This window comes from Temnothorax longispinosus, chromosome 7 (assembly GCF_030848805.1).
Source record: "Temnothorax longispinosus isolate EJ_2023e chromosome 7, Tlon_JGU_v1, whole genome shotgun sequence".
Lineage (NCBI taxonomy): Eukaryota > Metazoa > Arthropoda > Insecta > Hymenoptera > Formicidae > Temnothorax > Temnothorax longispinosus.
Window position 1 is genome coordinate 16,321,267 of NC_092364.1, and position 17,418 is coordinate 16,338,684.

Here is a 17,418-nt window from a genome sequence, read left to right on the forward strand (position 1 = left end):
ATTCATCTGTCTATCTAAGTGCCTATCTAACGATTTAGCTATCCATCTATCTATCTAAACGTTTAGCTACTTTTTTATTCAAAGTATCCGATTTTCTCTCGCCGTTACTTAATTGCCCGTGCGTAATCGCACGCGCCTCTATCTCCGATCTCGTTTGCTTAGCGATATATATCTACAGAGCTCGTTGGTCGCCTCGAATTGGAAATGCCGGAAACGTTTCGTCGTGACGACAAAGACCTTTCGCCGGGAAAAGTCTTCCCTTTTGCGGCATCAGCTCGTCATCCCTTTTTCAACACTAAGTCTAAATACGGACCCAGTGTAGAGGTGCGCGAGTCTGAAGAGCAAATTATACATGCGTGGACTCTCTAGCTCTAACAAGGACCATTATCTTCAGTTACTTTCGTTCCAGCGGTCGGCATGGAATTTAACGAGAGGTCGTCGAGGTCAGAGACGAGACTTTGCATCTTTCGCGCGCGGCCATTTCTTTTCCCTTGTACTAACGTGTACTTTTAATTACATCTCGCCCGTCGAAAAAAAAAGATCGGGGATAGGGAGGAGGGGGGGGATGTCGCGAACGCGACGACGACCACAGTATCCGAATATGGCTATCAAAAAGACGTCTGGCTTCATGGCCGTTATATCTTAAAATTGTAAATGCTACATATATTTATATATTTATATATATATATATATATAGATTTATTTATTTATTTATAATTAATCGTGAACATGGTAACAAATAATGAAACATTGAAAAAATTGCACAATATACAAACTCAGTGTTCGACTCGTCTCCTCCCTTGGATTCTCCATCTTTCAGATTTTTGGAATACCCGTGGAAAAAAATACACACACGCACACACGGATCCACACACGCTCGCACGCAAATACGTATACACGCGCGCATCGACGACCCACGCAGACATAAACACAGCCGCACTCGCATACATATGCACTCGTACGAACCGTGCCGACCCTCAGTCAGTCGGGCTTACTCAGTAGGTACGGTATATTTTTAGGTTCTACGTGCGTATCAATTAATTTATTTGGCCACTGAACATTTAAAATTTAGTTATTTTTTATTTCTCATCTTGGCTATTTTGCCTCTTACGATCAGGTAAGATTAGTCTTCTTAAAGTTTCCACCTTCTCTCGGTTTTTGATAGGTGCGTGCTGCAACGATTTCGATTATTTCGTACTTTTTTTTTCCTTTCTTGCCAGGATACTTGATTATTCTGTTACGCGCGATATATTAAATATCGGGACCTTTCAGATCGATGACGAGCGAGACGAGCAATTTCTCGCTGATGAATATCAGCTATGGTAGATCAGCTCGCGAATACAAGATAATAAAGTCGACTGTATGCCGTGGATCATGCACGAGGCGGGGAATCGTTCGCGAGATATTCGGCTGCGTGAAAAGCGTATACGAAAGTCTTATGCGGATTATACAGCCCGTAATATACTTGCTTATCTACATTGTTTCAATGAGTTATGACGAGAATATTAAAAAATATATATCATTTGTATTCTGTTGAGTTTTTTGTGATGATCAATGTCTCATCGAACGATCCCCTTACCCGCGCATGTTTCGAACAATGTCTACAGTCGGAAAAGATCACGAGAGACAAAGCCCTTTACATCTCCCCACGCAAGCATGCAAAATTTGAGGTTTTATTTTCCGTAAGAATAATAAAGCGCTGCGTCAACAATGACGATCGAGTAGATTACCTGAAAGCTAGAGTGCGTCGGCATTTTAATAAAAATCAGCTGTAAGTAGCAAAGCGAAACAGTCGTATCCCGCATTTATAAGCTTCTTTGCGAGCGGGCAGCGGTAGCGCGGCGGTGGAATCGGCGGCGAGCCGCGTTGTAATTCGCACTGTAAATTCAGGATTAGCACCCGGCACAGCGAATCTTCGTTGCCGTCCGAAACTGGTCGAAATCACGTATTCAATTACCACGCGTCGCGTCCGCCTCGACTCTCCGGCTGCGTGAGAGTGCGGTTTCGATACGCTCGAGGGAGATATCGCCGGCGCGGTATTGCGAACGCCACGTGCGTGTTTTTAGTCGCGAATGTCTTCGCAGAGAGTTCCTGAAAGAAAAAGCAAGAGAAAGGAAATAACGTTTGGCACCGACAGTTTGCATTATTGTCCTCGCGAAATCTACGTTTTTCTCTATTTTTTTTTTAGTGCACGCGCGACGGCGCTCGCGATACCCGGGCGCATCTCGACATCGGTAAATGCGACAACCCGTTGGATTCGTCTTGGAAAAGATAAACGGTTTGTTCCGCGCACGGTCTTACACACAGGTCTGGAAACTCTAGTGGTGGGGGATGGTCGTCTTAGCGACAAAGAAAATCTGAGTTTCCAAACCTGTGTGTAAGACCGTGGTTCCGCGATACATATACTATATATATAGTTGGAGCGGGCGTGTGTCTTTTATTTAACATTACAATTCTCTTCTCTTTTTTTTTATCGCGAATGAACATTCACCCGTGCCGTGCGCCATTGAGGATCGGCGAAAACTTTAGGCTTTTTCCAGTCAGCTTCTCGCTTCTCGAAGACCTCCGGTGGCTAAAGTCGCAGCTTGAAATCTTCGACGGTAGCGCTGATCTTAGAATGTAACGAATTGGCAGTGATTGACGTCTCTCGTGCGAGACTTCCCCGGCGACTTCTTTGTTCGGCAACTTCCCCGGAGGTCCCCTCTTTTATATTACATTGGTAGCAATCTCTCTTCCGGATCACTGCTGACCGTCGACGTTTCCGTCTCCTCAAATTCGCGCGAGTTAACGGGATCAAAAATTTGTCTCGCGCGATTCCTTTGGCTCTTAAAGACAAATGTCGTTGATTTACTTATTTTTCTCCTTCTTTTGATCTTACAGAACATTTCGCAGGAAATACACGTAGTTATACACGTGACTCTTTGGACTCCGATGAAGCGTTACTCTATAACACGTTCATCTGACTGCTCGTCAAGCCTTCTTCCGAATCGTCCCTGTCGATCGTTTTAGACATAAACTCGATCTTGGATTGTCTCCAAACAGCGTCTCGCTAATCATCGATCTCCTCAAGTGACCCTCGAAAACGGGTTTTCCGTCAATGACGGAGTCTGACGAATCTCGAATACCTAATACAGCTACTTTCGTAGAATCTCTCTCTCTCTCTCTTGATGTTTGTTCATCAAGCTTAGGCGTTCGATACTCGATCGCCTTCTACTTGCAGCGTACTACTAGGTGACCTCGGAAAATGCTAGATCGCGTGAATTTCGCCGTGCAAATGAAGATCTCCGCGATCTTTTACGAGGAAGAGGTCTCGACGGTCTCAACCGCGGAGTGCGACGCACGGCTGCGACCGCTCGCGGTGACGATTGATTACACGTGTCTCTTCATGTGGAGAGCTAGATGGTCGCTGCGGGAGAAGCATCGGTCGCAATGCCGGCACTTGAACGGCTTCGCGCCGGTGTGCTTGCGGTAATGGCGCGTCAATTCGTCCGAACGCGCGAATCGCCATTCGCAGCCCTCCCAGCTGCACTTGTACGGCTTTTCCCCTGAAACAGAAGAAAGGAGGAGCCACGTTAGCAAATCCGATAGGGCGGTTTAATCACAGAACGTCTCCGATGAGTCAGTTCATAAAATTCTAATCGGTGTAAGACGCATTTTAACGCCCACGTGCAGATCGTAGAACGTTTTCGATGAGTCAGTTCATGAAATTCTAATCGGTGTAAAACGCATTTTAATGTTCATGATACCATTGATACCTAAAGCAGAAATAAATAGACATTTCCAATAAGATTTAGAAGCAATACAAAGTTCGATAATAATTTTATAACATATTTAATACAGACAAAATAAAACAAGTAAAATTTCATAGATTTAGGAAATTAACAAAAACTAATATTAAAGATAAATCAGCGAATACTTTTCATCAAGCTTTTAATTTACAAATTTATAATAAATTACAAGTAGGTAATAAATAGTAAGTAGATCTTTTCGCTTTCAGGAGATTACGAGTTAGTATCTTTCTGAACCGTGGAACATTATACCGAATTTGCTATAAATCACATATGTCTAGTTTCGGCAAACTGCCATTATCAATCGGCAGTTTGCGCAGAACATGATGCTGGATAATGTCGCCGTTTGTACAGAGATAAGCGGAACCACAGAGTATCAGTCTCCTACTTGAGAAAGCTCGTTCGTTCAATGTTACGATCCAGGCACCGTAGGGGCTTCCTTGATCGCAGAACAGTAAACGTACCGCGATAGGCATAAGCTTAGAGCAAGAGCGATTCAATAGATTTCCACGCGATGATACGAGAATTGGACGTTATTATCCTCCTAAACAGACTATCAAAGACAATGAGTGGTATATCTAATCGTCGTTAACTGCGACGAAACGCCGGCGATGGGAATCGTGTCCAACTGTCGGCACAATAGCAACCACAGGTTGGACGGCGATACAAATCCCCGTGTCGCAAATCCGAGGTAATCCCCTGGGATTCGCGCGGCGATTGAATCTGATTTAAAAACCTATATAACCCTGAAAAATCCGCCCGATGCCCGCCCGTGTTCGCCCGCTGCTGATTAACGACACGTGAGAGAAAAATCAGAGACCGAAAAACACGTGTGATGCGACTGCATGCTGAGACGGAGAACCGCGTTACCGCCTCGTCAGGCGGAAGGAGATACCGTGTGTTATTAAGCCCGTAAATAATCTATTCGGTAATATAGAAGGCGGCTGACGTTGATGAGGCCACGGTGGAGAAGAGACAATACGAGGTCACCACCTGTGGCGCGATGTTAGCGAGATTAACAAGCTGAGGGAGTTTCGCAGCACGGAAAGAGAAGCGGGTTGAGGTAGGGACGGGAGGGTCGAATCAGAGGCAGGAACGTACTGTGAACCCCATACCAGCTGGTAAATCGTGGCCTGTCGGAGAAAGGGTGACTGGCGTCGCGCCGCCCTCGCCGACGTAGGTATTACGATTCATCGACCTCGCAATAACGATTTCTTTTACATATATGCTTTAATACCGACCCGCGCACTGTTCTCTTTCGTTTAATTCTTCGTGTGCATCATCGGATAATATTCTTGATTGTCGAGTAATCTTTCGCAGATCAGTTGAGAAGCACACACGAGTTAATTCTGCCATTTATGACGCATCTCGAAATATGAAGACAAGATCAGAGAATATTTATGTAACAAAACGTTTGTAATAAACGAAATAGTAGATTATCTCTGGTGAATAAATCTCTCAAGAAGTAATGAAAAATTATGGCTCTGCAAAAAGGCTACAAGCGAGGGCTTTGTCTTCCTGATTTAAACTTTCCGAGTGTCCGCGTGCAGACGTGTCTCTTGTCGCGATCTAGATACGTCCGTTGTAAAGTACTTTGAGCTCGCACTGAAATACGATCTTCTATTATTTTTGTCAAGGCACGAAATTTGTCGGGCATATCCGACTGCATCTAGGAACTGATGCGCGAGTATATTTCACAACACCGCCGTCGAGATAAAAGTAATACAAATGTGTGTATAAAACCCCGAAGAGAAACGTTTAACACGTCGCCTGCCCTCCCGCGGTTCTCATAAATCCGAAAAAGAGGCGGAATCCTCAACTCCACAAAGTGCTGTTTTTAGATTGCTGTGTCTGTTTCTGTTTGCGAGTTTGCGTATAAAAGGCACGGTTGTAATTTAAATGTAGTGTTTTCTCATCCGTGTAACGCGCTGCGCTTGAAAAAGTAGATGTAACAAATTGCATCGTGATGTCAGTCATGTCTTGATGAAGACATTTTCCGCGCGTCGCGCACGATCAGTATTTAAAAAAAAAAATGGAAAATATACTAAACTATGTAATCTAAAACATCCCGATAACATCCACTAATGTGTGTTTACACGATAATTAATATCATTTCTTAGTCGTTAACCGTGTGACCGATATTACGTTCTAAAGAAATGTAAAGTAGAAAAAAGCATCTTTTTAGCTTTTTATTTGCAAAGATATATTGTCCTCTGCATCGTAACACAATATAGACTTATTCTAAATATATAAATATTAATACATATAGTTGCAAGTTTAGTTTTTCTGGCAAAGAAGCATTTAAAAAAAATATATGTATAAAAGATAATTAAATTTTCGAAAGCCTACACCTGCTTTCGACTACGCAATCACAATGACTGGTGCAACTGACGTTTCCCCGAACGACTTTCCACATCCCACGAGAGGAGGAGGAAGAGGAGGAAGAGGGAACGAACGGAAAAAAATTTACACCGCGTTTCGGTCTCTTTCAAAGTTGTTCCGAGGGGGTACTAGCGGGAACCCCTCTTCTCCACTGAGTCTTTCATCCCCGGTAGGAGGTGACGACGACAAATCCAGCCGGGACGTGGCGACGCATAACCAAATCCGTCCATCCCCCCCCCCCCGTTACTCCACCATCTGCACCCACCCTCGACTGTTTCCGGCGCCTCCGCCAACGACACCCGACATTCTACGAGGCCGCGACTCTGCGGAAAATACGGCACACGTACTTGACGTACCTCACACCGTTCATCCATCTCACCCTTTCGCCCCTCGCGCGTTTCGAGAAAACCAACCTCCGGATACCATCCGCTCCCCTTGCCGTTTCGCTGTCCTCCGCAGCCAGCTAGAGAAATGGTGACACGAATGTACCGCCTGGGCCCCTCCGCGAAGGCAGGAATTGCGAACTTGCGTCGGAGAGAAATTCCGGGGACGATAAGAATAAACCGCGACGGAGTGGAAGGTGCCGACGGCGCATGTATTACAAGTGGCCTGGCTGGGCGAAGAGAAAAATTGTCGTCGACTCCACGGACTGTTGGATCGCGGTGGCGACGAGAGGACACTTGTCTCTCGGCGGTAAAGTTTCACAAGGTGTCGACTCAGCGTGATTGCAATTATCGATCTACATTGAATTCACGCCACAGTCTACCTACAGAATATTTATTGTTGTATACATTCGGATAAATAAGGAAAATCAAACAACTGTTATTACTCTTTATCTATTAACATCGTCGCGAAATAGGATTTAACGAAGTAACATTTTTGCTCATATATTTACCAATAGCATCTTATCGCTGCAGTCTCAGTAACGAGAACTGTCATAGCTCTCACTGTACGATAACGAGAAGCCGATTGTTTCGTTCGAGGAACCATCGGGAAACGAGAGAAAGAACAAATGCGTATACGCGAATGTTCGAGCGTACGCGCTCGCGGAGCTAACGAAATTTTTTTGCAAAAATCCCGTGCGCGGCCGCGCGCGCGCGCGCGCGTAATGTTCGATTTCGTGGGCGAATTAAATTTTGCGTAGCCATGGCGACCATGGCGTAACGCTTTACACGACCGCAGGCGTTTATCGCGAATGCGTGCCCCGTCTGGCCCGTTCGACGCGCATGGGCATATCACAGCGCGGGTCGGAATACACGCGAAACGACATGTTAGGTACGTGCAACGGGCATTGCGCATTTTATCGCCGCATAATGGCCTCCCGGCGGTTCGTTACCACCTACGTAATAAAGCCATATTAAACAAGCTTAACGCGTTAAACCCTCTCGTCTCGTCCCACCTTCTCGTCCCCTTCGCGCGTGTCGACAACGAATGTTGCTAAACGACGCGGTATGGAAAGCCGCACTCGCACCCTCGCCCGCGTCGTTCTAGATATTTTTAAGCGCGCGCATCGGGATACATTTACTTCTTCTCCCATCCTTCGTTATGTTGATAGCAAGAGATAAAGCGGAAATTATTTTCTACGAGAGAAAATTACGCATTAATTGTACCATGGTTCATGCCTTTGCGTTTAATGTTTAATCTTTTGGATTCTCGTATCTGGTTCAGTTAAAAAAAAATACGTTAAATATTTTCCAAAAATAATAAATGACAAGTAACTTTAGAATAATTACCTATGTGCAGAAAAGATGAAAAATTAATCTAAAATTAATTTTTAAAGAAGCGAATTGTGAGGAAAGATACTAAGATTATTGCAAAACTTACTTTCATATTACTTTCGGTATATTGCATCAGCAGCCATTCTGCCATAGTCAGCTTTTGTCGACGTACATACATTCTCATGCAACGTTAAACGTTAAGTCATTAATTTACGCTAGCATATAATAGATTTAGACGGGTTGATGATTTCAGCCGTTTGCATACCGTGTTATACATAAACGCCACGAAACTAATGCGATTAGTTTATACCTTGCGCGAAACGCATAACATATTAGATATTGTTTACCATGAATGTAACGCATAAAATCATCAATAGCTTCGATTGGCGAAATATATCAGAAATTCATCGAAACGAGACGTAATGCAATTATGAGCCCTTGAAGAGGCCGTTTTGTCTCGTTTTGATAACTGGATCCTGCATATGCGATATAAGCAATATTATTATTAGAGAACAATGCACGTTCCTGTAATCTGCGTTTTATTATCGTATAACTCGCCTTGTTGTCGACGGTGCTTCGCCGTTTCCACGTAATAGAGCGGTATTAAACAAGTAGACTTAAATCCGTTAAAACATCCCCGACGCATTCTTTTTCATCCCTCTGCACTTCTTTATCTGCCCAAGCGGATGCAACTGACAAAACAAATGACAATGCGTCGGTGCATGTCCTTGATAATTATTTTTACTCGCGGCCTTGACAATTAAATTAATAATCGTCGAGATATCAAAGCGACAATGTGCCTTTGCACTTTCCGTTTCATCAGCTTAATAACGCAAACTTACGTCACTACTTTTTATTCATAGAACTTTAGCATGAATCGAGATACCAATGCGAATGTCATTAACTGCGATAAATTCACAGTATGATACATAAATCTGATTAAGTCAAATCTGGTTTAATTTTTTAAAATTTCTCTTAAACTACCCTGGAAAAGGTAATTTTCAAGCGCACAAGAATTTTAAAAGTGCGATACTTAAATTATTACGCCGAGCACGTGTTACCCTTCTGTTCTTATCCCAATAAACATTATCTCGCAGAGAGAAGGCCGTCAGGAAACACGCAAAAATATCGGCTTTTACCTTTGCATGTAAACGAGTCGGAATACCGAATCGTCCTAAGTCTAAAAACGCGGCACGCTCGCGTGCTCGTGAATAACGAAGTTAGCGTCTCGTCGCGCCTTATACGGTATGCCAGAGCGTTCTTTCCGGCGGAAGGGCGATTTTTCTATGTCCTCCCTCCCGCCAAGGACGACGACGGGGGTCCGGGCGGGCGGGTCGGTATTGCGTCGATATGTCAGTCCGTCCTGGCAACGTGTGCTCGTCGTCTTTGCATTTTATTAAGTCCGCCGCCGGCGAGGATGTATAGGGTACCTTCCGTCATGTCGCCGAGGGATAGGACAACCGGAATTTATGGGCGAGGATTCCGCCCCTGAGTCCGCCTTTTACATCCGAGGACATTTTGCGCGAAAACGTTTCGGCGAATAGCGCGCGTCTAATACCCGAGGCCATCGCGAGCACCCGCGTGACGGATCGCTCGAGGGACGGCCGACTCGAGATTTTTCCTCGTGGCTCCCTGGAAAACTCACCAAGTCGCGGGCTCGAGCGTTACTTTCCCCCCGCGATACTTATCGCCAGCGACTTCGCAGACGAGTTCCCTTCGCGGACGTTTCTCGTTACTCGCAAATGAACTTTGCGAGCAATCGACGGCCGTCGATCGATCTACTTTTGCTTGAAACGACGTCGTATAGAAAACTATTCGGGACAGAAACGTATCGAATTTCGGCACCGCGAAATAACTTGGCTGCCGAATGATTCTGAATTACGTAAAACCAATGATTGCGGAAAGTTGACTCTTTACGATATTGGGCTTTTTACCGAACTGCAAAGTAGAAATGAACTGAGAAGTTTCGATCACGACATGTTGCGCACTTCCGTTATTCCTTCTCAGAATTTAATGTCAAATAAGTTTACTACGGCTTACTATATTTCTTGCTATACGCGATGTCAACGTATAACTTTTCGTGTTTTATCGATCTTACAAATAGGCAACGACTTTGAACGAATAAATTCTCCATTTTCTGTTCTCGAATTCCAGTTTTAGGGGGAAATACGTTGAAAACTTATCTTTTCAGAAAGAAACGGTCGTCACCGCGAGCGAGTAAGAAAGAGGAACGCTTTCTTCGGAGAAATATCGTACGCTATAAAAGAGGAAATGCAAGGTATCTCTTTTACAAAAAGATTTTGCTTCATGCCCCCTGGGAAGAGAGATACGATTTTCTGGCACTGCCAGCACAGTACTCGTACTTTACATTAGTCGCTTTTATGCACCTCGCGTTTCGCGTGCAATCTGAGGAATTCCTCGTAGTGACGCGTATCAAATTACGAGACGTATTGCACCCGTTTCTTTTTCGCATACCGAATTTCGGCGGAGCACGGCCCTCTTTTTTTCTTGCAGGACAAGGCAAGGATAGAAACCAACCTCCCTGTTGTCGGAATGAAAAACGGTGGGAGCAAGAAAGAGAGGGTTTTCCTTTCAAGAAATATTGTGCGCTATAAAGGAGAAGATACGCTTGTACTTTATTCACAAAAAGATTTTCATTGCCCCCGCCGGCGAAAGAGATGAGATTTTCTGATAGCGCGGGGGGGGGGGTTCTCTTGCATATTCAAAGGCGTTCTACGCGCGAAATCTTTCGGTATCTAATGGCGCGAGGCCTTCGACGCATTTGCGAAAATTCAATCGAACGCAATCGCGAGATTGACCCGCTTGAATGATAAACAAAGCACATTCGGTAATATTGAACGTTTCGACAGATATTGTATTGCGCGATAAGGATCGTTTCTGCTTTAAAGAAACGCATGGTTAATTTTTTACCGGGGAAAAGGAGAGAGATGTTCAGTGAACTACTCTGCGATTAGAGTACCGAATTCTGGTTTGCATCCAAAAATACTTGGCAAGGAGAAGTTTCTTGTTGTGAGAGCGTTTAATATATCAGAGACCATCCTACAGGACCGCGTGATAGATCGTTCGAGGGACGACCGGCTAGACGTTCCCGACGTAAGAAAGGGTCCGCGGAAAACAGCGCAGTTACCCCAACCTACGAAGGGGGATGACATTTTATTTTTTTCGACATTCCACTTCGGGGAGGATAGTCTGGGATCCTTCTCGAGGATCGCATAGGGGTCCGAGAGGAAATTTTACGAAGCGCGATATCGCTTCATACTCAGTTTTGAACAGGCGGATTTTGCGAACGACGTTGTTCTTGCCGGTATGAGATAGCAGCGTTATAGAAATGATAAATGAGAGATTTCATCCGGAAGTATCGCATGGTGAAAATGGGCGTGCGAAACAAAACGCGGTAAAATAAAAAGAAACTCGCACACTCGGGAATCGATCACGTTTTTCAATTTATTTATTATTTTTCGTTATATTAAATCGTATGTAAATTATATGCGCAGAAATCAAGACAATTACAATTTGTATAATTTATATAATCGTCCACACAAGGATTCTCTTATGTTTTACCCTTTTCCTTTGAATTTATTTAAAACAGAGGTTTTTAGTTTTATCATTAACATAAAGTCACGAAACCACAGATAATCGTATAGGTAATAAAAAATGACGCATGAGTAAGAGATATCGCAAGTGTCGAGAGATATAACTTCACATAAAAATTGCGCGAGACCCTTTACAGCCTCACTTTTTGAGACCTCGTCTCCGTGACGCATGTATAAAAGATTTTCATCGCGTGTCGCGAAACTGCCGGATATGCGATTCGCATTTCGCGTGTTGTGAAGTGCGGTTACGCTGTCAACCGAAGCGAGAACTTTGACGACGTTTCCAATTGTTTGCGGTACATAACCCCCGTCGCGGCAGACGGGTCTAACTTTGGCGCGATCATGTGTTTCGAACAGTGCCCGAGGTGCGAATCGATGTGTGTGCTGCACATGTGCGCGTAGAGGAGCGCATAGTCGCTTCGGGGTGAGCGCGTGTACAATATATACGTTATGCAAACTTTTGCGTAAATAATACGTAAGTAATCGAGGAAATGATCTGCGCGATGTGCCAATACAAAAACATTGGAATATGCTACTAGGATCTAGTTGAACACTATTACCGATATCGTCGATATCGTTGAAAGCAGCCTGCCAATTTCGTTCAAATATTTCGTAATTCGAAACGTAACGTGAAAGCATCAACATCGTGTTTGCAATAAAACGTTCCTATTGGTATTCTTTTATTACAACATACGCGCAATCCAGATTCGCCAGCAAGTTTCCATCGCGAATCTCTAGAAATAAAGTCTGGAAAAAAAAAAGAAAACGATTCGCTTCCACTGACTTGGCGCAACAAAGCTTTTCAAAGAATCGCGAAGCGTTTTATTGCTACTGATACTCGAATTACACGCAATAATCGATTAGCTTCCAGTGCACCCATAACGGTTCGTTCGCGATAAAACGCGCTCCAATATAAAATAGACGACTTCCCTCGTGTAATTAATCCTGAATTAATTTCGTTGACCTCGATTGACCTAAATTTAGCGGTGAAGCTAACTCTCTCTCTCTCGGGTACACGATCGCGATCCGGTTGCGACTTTCCAGCTGCGAAAATCGATGGCTGTGCCGTGTATCGCATTGGAGCACCACGGCACGTTGGCAACATCTAAGATTTAACATCGACGAAATATAGAAGGGAAAGGGGAAGATCACTTACAACCACAGGCGCCTGCGGTCTCTCGTAGGAGAGGGGGAAACTCGGGAGATGCAGCTGAGACTTTGAGCTTGCGGTTTAAACGTAAGAGGAGACGTGTTCAATCGCGCAGATGCACTTGGCTCGCGGGAATACGACGACTACGACGACGACGACAACGAAGAAGAAAGCGGACGGTGTGTCGCCGAGTTCAGTTTCTCGAACCATTATTTACGAATCGCATTACCGCGATGCACCGCGACCAGAAACTTTTAGTAATGGAGTTACGGGGCTCGACGACGCTTACCATGCCCCCGCGAACGCGCTCGTCTCTTCGAATCAATGTACCGACAAATTTCGGATCACCGTCGCGACGCGAGTTGTTCCTGCGTGCACCGGCACGATGTGTCTCTGCGACGACAAATAACAGGCTCGTTTATATGCGAAATGGCACCGCCGCGTAAATCACGCGCTGAGGATATCGTCCGATGCCCATATCGCACATAAGCAATGTAGACGAGGAATATGCACATCGATATATTAATATCGTCTATATACATTGCGGATTACTTTTATTTATATTTTTGCCAAGAATTTATGTATATTTTACATACAACTGTTGCGCTTATCTCGTAAATCAGGCTTTTTTTAATGAGCATATCGAGATCGACATCAATATTATACTTTAAATAATCCAAATATTAAAATGAGAGAAAGTAGCGACCGTAGCGACAAGTAGCGACATAATTAATGTTGTAAAGGAAAGCAATATATTTCCCATGCAAACGGTGGAAACTTAAGAAAGTCGTTCCACCGTTTCGCAAATTTATTTCTTGCTTTATTGTAATGTTTTAACCGGGGCGATTGTAACGCCGCGCTCGTTTCTTTCGCGCTTCGGACCATTCGCCAGGCATAAATCACGGATATCCGTTTGCGCGGAAATGCGCTGGATTTATGGTTAATTCGATTATACCGCCCTACCAACGCTGGATACCTTCGGGTCCCCATTGTTCGCGGGATACACCGACACGTCTAAGGAGAAATGCAAAAGTAATGTATATAAGCAGACTGTTTTCGACAGCGCGGATTCATCGTCGCGAGTTACGTTGATAAATAAGTTCCTGGGGCCGCTCGTTCCATTCTTCGTTTGATTTAAGATCGCGGAAAGCTGTGCGTCTCTAAAGCGCTCTCATGTTAAATTATTATACTTTGGCTGACCTACTTCGATCTCCGTACGTAATCTCGGGGCTCACTCCCTTCGATCGCAACTGCCTCTCCCGTATCCCTCGATCCGTTAAAGCAAAGTTTTCAATCGTGTATGAATATATATATATACGTGAAATACGTATTATCATCTTCGAGTCATTTATATCCCCATTCTCGTCTTCTCCATTCTTCGCAGTCAAAAATATTATAGAGGAAAATATATCTTTGATAATGCGATATAAGAAAAGGTGCAGTCTCTGCATGACATTGAAAATCGGTTTTATTAAATTATCTTATTTCGTTATTTGCATAAGTATATTTGATAACTTAATAAATTTATCAAGCGTTTATATACATTGCGCACCGATAGAGGTTTCCTTCTGGAACAAATGTTTTCCTATTTTTTTCTTGTAGAGACCGAGGAATGCTAACGTTTCATTTCCTGCGCAAAATCGCGCGATTGTCGAGTGAGGTCAAAGAAGGAATAAAATCGCTCTTTCTCATACATGTTGACTATCCACTTTCCAGAACGAAGTGAAGGACTGTTAAGTGTCCCGGGCGAAGCGATCGGACTCTCGCATCGTCGAAGGATCAAAGTCCTGTCCGCGGCGCGCGACGCGAGAACAATGACGTTCGGAATGGAATTCCAGAACGGAAAGTCCCTGTAATTGGAAATCTCTCTCTTCCTATCCTTCCGTTCCTCTTTTCTCTCGACGCTATATATACAGCCGATGTGAAGCTGCGGAACGGCGATCGATAGTTCCTTGACACCCGTGGGAAAATCGGATACGAGAGTCCTGCAACACTCCCGCGCAGCGAGAGAAAGGACCCGCTCGGACAAGAACTTAATACGCGAGAAGGATAAGCACGATGAAAAAGAAGAATTAGTCCGGTTTTATTTTCGCGAAGATACTATGAGGCCAGAACAAAGAGTTTATCCGCGGAGGATTTTTCTTTCGGTATTATCATTCCCATAACCAGTCTTCCCCTCGGTTTTCTCTCTTTACGACTTATAATTAATGTAACTACGTAGGGCTTTCTTCTCATCGCGCATTACACAAATTCCGCGTAAATCTGTCTGCGCTGTGAGTGACAGTGAAAAATCGCGGCCGTTCGCGAAATGCTGCACTCCGCGCAAATTAACCTCTTTGCAAAAGGCCCAAATCCGTTAAACGTTTTAATTAACTTGCGGGTTTAAACAGTGTGATTTAAACGGCCGGTGAAAAACCACATTTCGCATCGGTGCGTAACGCAGGCAAAAATGTAAAATTATCACGAAGTGCTGAACCGGCGAGATTAAAGATATTTCAAAACGTTTTCTCTCGCGCAAGCTGAGATCGTTGGTTTTAAACGAGCTTCGCGTGCAAAAATCAAATCTTGATAAATCGATGGTCATACTTGGTATTTAGCGATGACGCGTCTCGTCGCTTCGTTAGAAAGGAATTAGCAAGTGGATACGTTGATTGCTAAGTCATTTAATCGGATCGCATCGTAGAATCGGTGCCAAGTCCGCCGTCTTTGAGAATAATGTGATCCGACGGATATAGATGGGCATGTTATTTCTGTCGTCGTTCTCGTCCTCGTCCTCGTCGTCAAATATATAAGATCAGACTAAGGGACTAGATCTCCGCCGATCCTTCTCGGAATATCTACATATCGAGAAGCCCCTTCCCGAAGGGAAACTTCGCCGATGGAATTCGTAACGAACCTTCACGTTGTCGTCTCGCGATCGACGACTCGCTTCGTTTCGTGTCTCGCTACCACGAAGTCCTGTACGCAGGGTAATTAGATTCCGTCGAGTGAGATCAAAGTCTACCCGCCATTTCCATCCCCGCGAAAAGCTCCGCTCCCCGAAGTTTCTCGGTGCGGTCGTTTTTCTCTTGGCGGCGAACTCTCAGAGAGCGTGTCGCCGAACTTTTTCGATGACGAGATCGCGGCGGAAATCTCCTCATGCAGCGGATGGATGTAATCAATAAGTATGGAAGTATAGTCGCGCAATTGTTTCTATCTTAATATTCAAAGAAGAATCGTGAAGCTTATATATTTGAAATTTTTTTGTCTTCTCAGTTCAACATGCTTCTGGAATAAAATTGATTGGATAATTTATGTATGGCTATAGTATGAAAAAAACATCTTTAAACATTTTTTAATATCTATAAAAGTATTATTTATACATGTTGAAAATATTTTTGAAGAACCGTCATCTAACAAAAACAAATTACTAGTACAGAATGCTTCACTGACTATAGTTTACTTTTTCTACGATATATAACTACGCCTTATTCAATTTCTTACAAGAGGAGACATACAAAGACTGCATATTGACTATTTTATAATGAGGACGATAAGCGGATACAAAACAGAAAGAACTTTAAGAAAACCATTGTGCGACAGAGGGGCGTTTCAGTTTCCGAAGTATATACGTTCGATACTCGTGTGACACCATGAAGTACAGATTGAACAAGAGAAAAAAGACGGGCGAATCAGTACCTGAAGGCACAGTGCGCTTTTACACCTTTTTCACCGTAAATGTCTCGAGATGAACGTCCTACGACGAGCCGTCGTACATGTCGCGGCGCGTCGTACATGTCGCGTCCGTCGTCTGGCGCAGCCGTTCCGCCGACAGGGGGATCCTTGTGTCAGGACGAATTCATAACAGAGTCATAATTGCGGGACGAGTCCCGCAGTATGCATAATCCCGTAGTTAGCAGTTCTGCTTAACGATCCGCGAGAAGCAATCCCGACGTACCTGCCATGGTGCAGGATGGAGGCGTCCCGGCCAACCCGTCCCTTATTACCACCCTCGCGTTCAGTCCCTCCACTCTCCCTCTTTCTCTCTCCTTCTTTCTCGTCATTTCCACAGTGTAGGGACCGTGCCTAAACTATACGCACGTAGAAGGACGAGGACACGTACCGCAGGGTACCGTACGTATGACTGGCGAAAACCGTAGGGCCTGAGTGTGACGCGACAAAAACCATGGATAAAGAGCAGGAGTCCGAGGATGAGGACAGGTCGCACTGGAAGAAGAGAGAAAGGCGAAAGGAGAGTTCGTTAATTACAATCTCTCCGCCTGCCACCGTTCACCGCAAGCGACCGCGAAAAGGATCGGAGGGAGGAAAGCGCGAAGACCCATGGCAATATCGCGTTCGGACAGTGACGCGCACCGTCAACGTGGATGGAAGTAACGAGACAGATATTGCCACTCTTTAAGGTGGAAGGAAACTTCATTCGTTTTATCGAAGCATAAAAATTTTAATCGACGAAGAATGATCGTTTTGTAAATTAGTATATACCAATTAAGTATATACTGGCGAGCATAGATAAAATTGCAATATAATTGACGTAAGTCGTATCTTAACAGAGCCATTTCGTCATTATTATTTTTAACGATTAGGTGATTATAAATTGATTATATTGAATTTATATAAATTTTACTGGCTTATTTTTCGTAATTGCAATAAGTGACGTGCTTTTGTTGATATTAAAGAATAGAGAAGTTAATGTGAAAAACCAGATGGAAATACAAAAATTGACAATATAATACTACAAAATTGATACGTTAAATAAAACACGCTAA

At 44.1% G+C, this 17,418-nt stretch overlaps 1 protein-coding gene across 1 annotated transcript in view; it reads right to left on the reverse strand.

Moving 5' to 3' along the window:
* Positions 1-686: 686 nt before the first annotated feature.
* LOC139816890 (Krueppel-like factor 6) overlaps positions 687-17,418 on the reverse strand; it is a 315,297-nt gene continuing 298,565 nt past the window's right edge. Inside the window, exon 6 of the mRNA XM_071784707.1 lies at positions 687-3,545. Coding sequence (XP_071640808.1) covers positions 3,370-3,545 — 176 coding nt within the window. The 3' untranslated portion in view covers positions 687-3,369. The remainder of the gene's footprint in view (positions 3,546-17,418) is intronic.